The 6,593-nt window shown below is 32.9% G+C and overlaps 1 protein-coding gene across 1 annotated transcript; it reads left to right on the top strand.

Moving 5' to 3' along the window:
* The first annotated feature begins 1,300 nt into the window (after positions 1-1,300).
* Positions 1,301-6,288, top strand: LOC140047298 (bifunctional coenzyme A synthase-like). The gene is made up of 9 exons (XM_072092232.1): positions 1,301-1,365; positions 1,841-2,501; positions 2,788-3,008; positions 3,378-3,509; positions 3,822-4,011; positions 4,312-4,461; positions 4,826-4,923; positions 5,191-5,337; positions 5,784-6,288. The coding sequence occupies exons 2-9, from the start codon at positions 1,856-1,858 to the stop codon at positions 5,847-5,849; spliced, it is 1,650 nt and encodes a 549-aa protein (XP_071948333.1). The 5' UTR covers positions 1,301-1,365; positions 1,841-1,855; the 3' UTR covers positions 5,850-6,288.
* The last annotated feature ends 305 nt before the right edge of the window (positions 6,289-6,593 follow it).

Here is a 6,593-nt window from a genome sequence, read left to right as displayed (position 1 = left end):
AAAAGCGATAAAATATATTATATTTCAACATATTTTTTAAAAACTGTATTATATCTAAATTTTATATAGATAGAACGTTTTTTGGAAGGGTTTATTCACAAAAATATATATAAAAATATAACATACAGATTCATAAAATTGCCAGTAAAAACTCAGTTGCGGCAAAAATTTTAGATTACTTAATTTTAAAATAAAAAGATAAATAACCATTTAGAATTCAAAAATATGAAATACAACCATGGGAAAACTAACATTGGGGTGGTGGAGAACACTTAAATGAAAATACTTTAAACCTAAATTAGTTAGTAGGCATTCGTAGGCCCTACGAACATAGACGGAAATATTATAAATCGATTTTTAATTGCAGTTTTGCAGTTTTAATTAACCCCGAACAGAAAGACAAAAATAAACGGTTATTATATATTATTATTATTTATTAATTACTGGGTAGTCGCGCTTCAGTCCTCTTCAACCTCTTCAAAGAATAGTACTATGATGAGTTTGTGACAGTTGCATTTTTAATTTACGTTTTTCAGGTAAATATTTATTTTATCATCCCCATTAGAACTTTTTGGTCAAAATCCTTATCAGATAAATCAACTACTAGGTGATTAATTACCTGAATTGATTGATTATGACAAAGTATGCAAGGTCAATGCATGGAGGTATAACATTTTATTTTATACCTCCATGGTCAATGGTCAGACAAAAACTAGCAGAATTCGGCGATGATCAAAAGGTTTAACGACCTGCCTATCAAAGTTGGACTTATATAAACACATGTCACAGTAAGAGGTTAAGTTTTGAAAAACTTCGTGTAAAAATGAACACGTCGTAAGTTTTTGTCGGGGTTTTTGTGAAGTGAAGTGAATATATTCAAGGGAACATTATCTTTAAAAGTGAAGTACTGTTTTTTTATTGTGTAGCTTATACAAAAGTTAATATACAATTATGAAAATATACAGTACGAAAAAAAAGCAAGGAGAGAGGTATCTCATTATAAACACAACAGGCAAAGAACATTAATTCTAAACCGCCCGGTGCTATACTGAAATGTAATTAATTAAATTGAAATCTGTGAGAATGAGAAAAAGTCCCCCCAACCGAGATTCGAACCCGGACTAAATAAACAAAAAATGTTCAGAGAGTTGCTCATAAATTTTAATCATTTTTCTGTCTGGTGAAGGGGAGGGTGGTCAAAATGAAAATGAAAATGGTATGTTATCGTCACGCTTGAATGAGTGAACACGTGTGTGGTGTGTGTCATGTCCAGGTCCATCGTCACGCTCTGCTGGTTTGATAGTAGCTGCTCTCTAACCACACCAATCTCTCTCTATCTTGACGAGTTTGTTTTGCTGGTTTTTGGTAAACAGAAATTCCATTTTTGTAAACATTAGTTTGTATTGTTTGTTATATAAGCTGTTAGTGTTATAGGTATGCATTATTAGCTGTAATAAACGTGTGTTTGTGGCCCATTAAATCGAGGGCTGTTAGGCCTAGATCAGGCAACAACACACAGCAGACGGTACGGGAATCTGACTTCACAGCGTCGATTGTGCGGCGAGGTATTTAACTAGAAATTAGGCCTAGCTAAGCCGAGTAGTAGTACTGTAGTAAGGATAGACTTGATTCTACCAGCATCTGTGTAAAGCTGGCTAACAAAAGGTCAAAGCTTTATTCAGTTCCTTGTCGTAATTCACATTGTATTTATTAATTTATACTATTTATAGAATGTAGTATGCTAAATTTAAAATATTAGTAATACTAGTAGTTGTCTTTTTTCATTTATTTTCATTTTTTGTGCAAAATACTTTTGACAGTACTTTTTTTCTCTTCCAAGTCCAGATAAATAAAGATGTTCCGATGCGGTTTACTAGTTTTAACATCTCCACTGAATCAGCTTCTCAGCCGAATAAATCCAATATTAAATGAAGCTGCTTCATTAATTAACGAAACATTATTTATACATCTTGATCCTGAATTTGAAAAGAACATCTTGAACCATGTGAATGCATTACATCCTACAGAATGTCCAGTAAACCACACGTCCACAATGCATCCTACAGAATCCCTCTCAAAACTTGTGACAAATATTTACACAAGAGTTGGTGGTGATAGTCAGTGTTTAGATGTCCGGGTACTTCTTCATAACTTTACCCGTATTCCCAATGCTGGTATACTTCCGCACACAATCTCCAACTCAGTCGATGTAGTACTAACTGATTTCCAAGATGTCGGCAACAATTTTGATGAATTTCTTAATAAGATGTTTTCCTTACAAAAACAGCCTAAAATTCATCAGTTATCTAACTGTTCTAAAGATGATGTTAGTGATGTTGCAGGGAATACAAAGAGCAGTAGTTTCAAAACTTATGGACATGTTGTACTTGGTGGCACATTTGACCGTCTTCATAATGGACATAAGATTCTTTTAAGCGAGTCATGCTTGAGAGCTGAGAAGAAGATCACGATTGGCGTGACGGACGGACCAATGATAAAAAGTTTGTTATTTTGTAACAATATTAAGTTATATTTACACTTACTCATAATGCATAAATTCTCTTGCACTGCACAACAAATAAACTGTTGGTTAGGTCAACTATCAAAGATAAAATTGTGATGGGCTGAGGAGGTAAGTGGGGAAGCCAGAGTCTTCAACATCGTCAACACTGAATGCATGAATCTACCATTTATGTTTCCTACCACTCAAAACATTTTACCATCCTTTTGTAGTACTGTACCTCCCTATTATCAGAAATTATTTGTAAATTCTTTATTTCTTAACAGAGAAAACACTTACCGAGTTGATTCAACCCATCGATGAGCGATGCAAGCATTTAAGAACGTTCTTATCAGATATCAAGCCCCAGGTGCTCTATGATGGTAGCCTTGTTCCTATAGTAGATCCATTTGGGCCAAGTATTGTGTATGCGGATATGTCGGCTATTGTCGTTAGTGAAGAAACAAAAAGTGGTGGAAATGCGGTCAACAAAAAGAGAAAAGAAAAAGTGAGATTTTCAGTGTAAATTTATTTAAGGTTTGGTAACTTATGGCGGTGTATAAGCCTCAACAAGCCATACTCTGCCTCAAAATCTATCAACATTGTCACTGAATGTGTGTGCCAGTGAAAAAGATCGTAATTGTATATCCAATATCTATTTAATATTGGGTGAATTTTCAGCTGTTTTGTCAATTTTTAATTAATTTTAGTATAAAATAATTTTTTCAAAAAATGTTTGGGTTGATTACCCTGATCTAATAATGCCCAGTTTCAGCTGAGAAATTTCCTGTGTGTTCTTACCCCTAATTTATTCATTATTAAGAATAATGGTGAAAGTAAAGTATCAAAAAGTATATTGTTTTTTGTATCTGTACAGGGATTGAATGAACTGGATATTCATGTAATCGGTCTTGTAGAAGACTGCCATCATGCGGAACATGAAGAAGTGAAGATTAGTTCTTCGAGTCAGCGAATACGTCTCCTAGGAACGTTGTTAAGGCCACCACTGGTAAGCAGTACTATTGAATGAATTTTTAGTACTGAACAGTCAGGGAAAAAGTAGTTAATATTTATATCCAACTTTCTTGTCAATAACTATCCCAACGTATATACAGCAACACAGGACAAATGTACACAACATATGCTATACACAAACAGAAAGTCTTTGATGTAAAAAAGTTTTAAAAAAAAGTTATTTCAAAAGCCAGGGCCTAGGATTGGGTAGCCAAGCATTTCAATTGCAGTATTGTTCTTGTAATTGTACTTTATTAAAATTGAATTGACTGGATATTATATGAGTTTTTATAACTCTTTTTTAAAGGTATGTCCTGACTTGCAGGCTAAGCCTTATATTATTGGTCTTACTGGAGGCAGTGCAAGCGGCAAGAGCTCAATATGTAAGAGACTAGGAAAGCTTGGAGCTGGTATCGTTGACTGTGATAAGCTTGGACATAAGGCTTACGAACCAGGAACAGATACGTTTAAGAACGTTGTACAAGAATTTGGAGAAGGTTAGTTTTTTATATAATAATATATACTTTACTCTGCTGGCTCAATAAGTCTAAAATGCTGGTCTCCCAATAATAGTATTAAATAAATATCATAACAATAACATACATAGAAAAAATGTAATCATTTTAACATTACAATATTACTCACATGGTACAATTTATATACAAACATAAAACATTAATAAAAACCTATATATTTCCACAACTACAGTACATATGCTATGGTATTGAATGAAAGACCTTTAATACATAATGCTTATAAATATAACAAAATCTTACTTTTTAAATTACTATTTTTAGACATTGTAGGTGAAGATGGATTTATAAATAGAAAAGCATTAGGTGCTAAAGTATTTTCTGAAAAAACAAATCTGGAAAAATTGAACAAGATTGTATGGCCAGCTATTGCACAGATGGCTAGAGAAGAAATTGAAGCATTCTCCAGTCAAGGTATTCTTATTATTCACTATCTTACTTTCTTAATCTTTGTTATTTCTGGCCCGGGTTGTAAAATATATATGAAATACAGTAAAACAATGCCATTACAGTCTACACAGCATAGATTCCCTGGATATATGAAAACACTATTGTATTTTTAAAGTTTTTGACACCCACCTCTACTGTAGGCCTACATCCCTGGTCATCTAAACCCCAGAATTTACACTTTAGTGAATACATATGATTATATTGTTTACAAACATAAGTATTTAGTTGTATGAATGATAAGATTTTTTTTAAAATAAGCTGAACTAAAGAAATTCTTTGAAGAATGCAGGTATACTTTCCCTCAAATGTGTGTTGTGTCTTTTTTCAGGAGTAAAAGTATGTATTCTGGATGCTGCTGTTTTACTAGAAGCAGGATGGGACCAAATGGTTCATGAAATCTGGATTTCTATAGTTCCAGAAGCTGAGGTATAATTTTGATCATACCTCTAAAGAAATCATTTTAGAATAAACAGTACAAGTATTATAACTGTGGCATAACTTCTTTGAGTTGAGTAAGAAAAGTGTTATTCACCATACCACAGGATTAGAGGTTACTGTACAACTCATATTAGTACAGCCACCAGCAGCTAAAAAATGACAAAGAAACATGAAGCTTACATCTGTTTGTGTTACCATACAAATACTATAATTAATGAATACGTTTTAGTGTTTTGATTTATTCATTCATTCTAGGCTGTGAAGCGCATTGTAGAGAGAGACAACCTCCCTGAAGAGCGTGCAAAACAGCGTATTAACTCACAGATCACCAATCAACAGCGTGTTGATGCTGCTAACATTGTATTCAGCACATTATGGGAACCAGATGTAACACAAAAGCAGGTATGTAGAAATCTTGCTTGTTAAGGTGCTCGACTACAGGTCTCTGGGTCCTGGGTTCAAATTCTGTCGGGACAAAAACAACTCAAATTAAACTTGTTTAAAGCTCTATCTACACTATCAACCTAGTTTTAAAAAAGTGTGATGTGCCCAAATATGGTAGTGATATGTTTAAATATAGTAATCATATGACATCATCATGTCCATATATGGGCTCATCACATTTTTTTGTCACATGAAGTTTGATAATGTAGACATAGCTTAAGACTCCATTAAGTAGAATATCTAGAACAGTATTGCCACATATAAGAAGAATAGTGAATACAAGCGCTTATCGCTATCCTTGGCAATATGCCTAAATTGAGAATATTATATTTTACATTTTGAAGAGTTCCTTCATCATCAAAATGAGTCGAACTGAAAAATTACAATTACAATTACTTTCACAGGTTGAAAGGGCATGGACAGGCTTGTTAAGGAGGATTCATTCTGAAGAAACACAACCAAAGTTTTGATGCAAATTTTAACCTAGGCTAATCAAGGCAATTTAAAAGCATGATGCTAGCTCCGGAGATCAAAGGGTTATCTTGGCTGCATGCTGCTGGTATTTGTTGCAGCCAGACATAAGATCAAAGGACTGTTACGAGTTCCTATCTTGGCCAGGCAAGCTCAGTGTCCTGTTGTTAGATTGCCTTGGGCTAATCAACTATCAAAGCATCTTGGATACGGTTATTGTATGATGGTGTATAAAGTATACCATTGGAGTAATATGCTATTATTAGACAGAGGATAACCTGTGTTTGTATTTGTGCAGTATTTTAATTTATGAACTTCTAATGGAAGGAAGGTTGAGGTTGTTTGTATTACCTCTCTACTAAATTGAGAGTAAGAAAACATAATATTGATTTAAAATGATTTTAGAAGAAATTTAAAGGGATTAAATAAGAAATAAAAACAATATAAGAAAATGAATATATATGAAATTATAATATTGTATTTTGTACTCCTTGAGAATTAAAATAAAATATATGTGATTAATTATTTGTGTTTTTTATAAATGATTTTTGTGATTTTTATATTGTTGCTTAAGTCGGTTATCATTTCTTTTTACACTGATTTAATAAATTAATAAATCTAAACATTTATCACAAAGTAATTACTTAATTACAGTATATGAAATGTTTTTTACAAGTTTGAATATGAGTTTATTATACCTGGGAGTTGTTATTTAAACAACTCCCTGATTTATACTAAAGCAT

This window comes from Antedon mediterranea, chromosome 1, assembly GCF_964355755.1.
Source record: "Antedon mediterranea chromosome 1, ecAntMedi1.1, whole genome shotgun sequence".
Taxonomy (NCBI): Eukaryota; Metazoa; Echinodermata; class Crinoidea; order Comatulida; family Antedonidae; genus Antedon; species Antedon mediterranea.
This window is presented reverse-complemented; position numbering and strand designations above follow the sequence as displayed.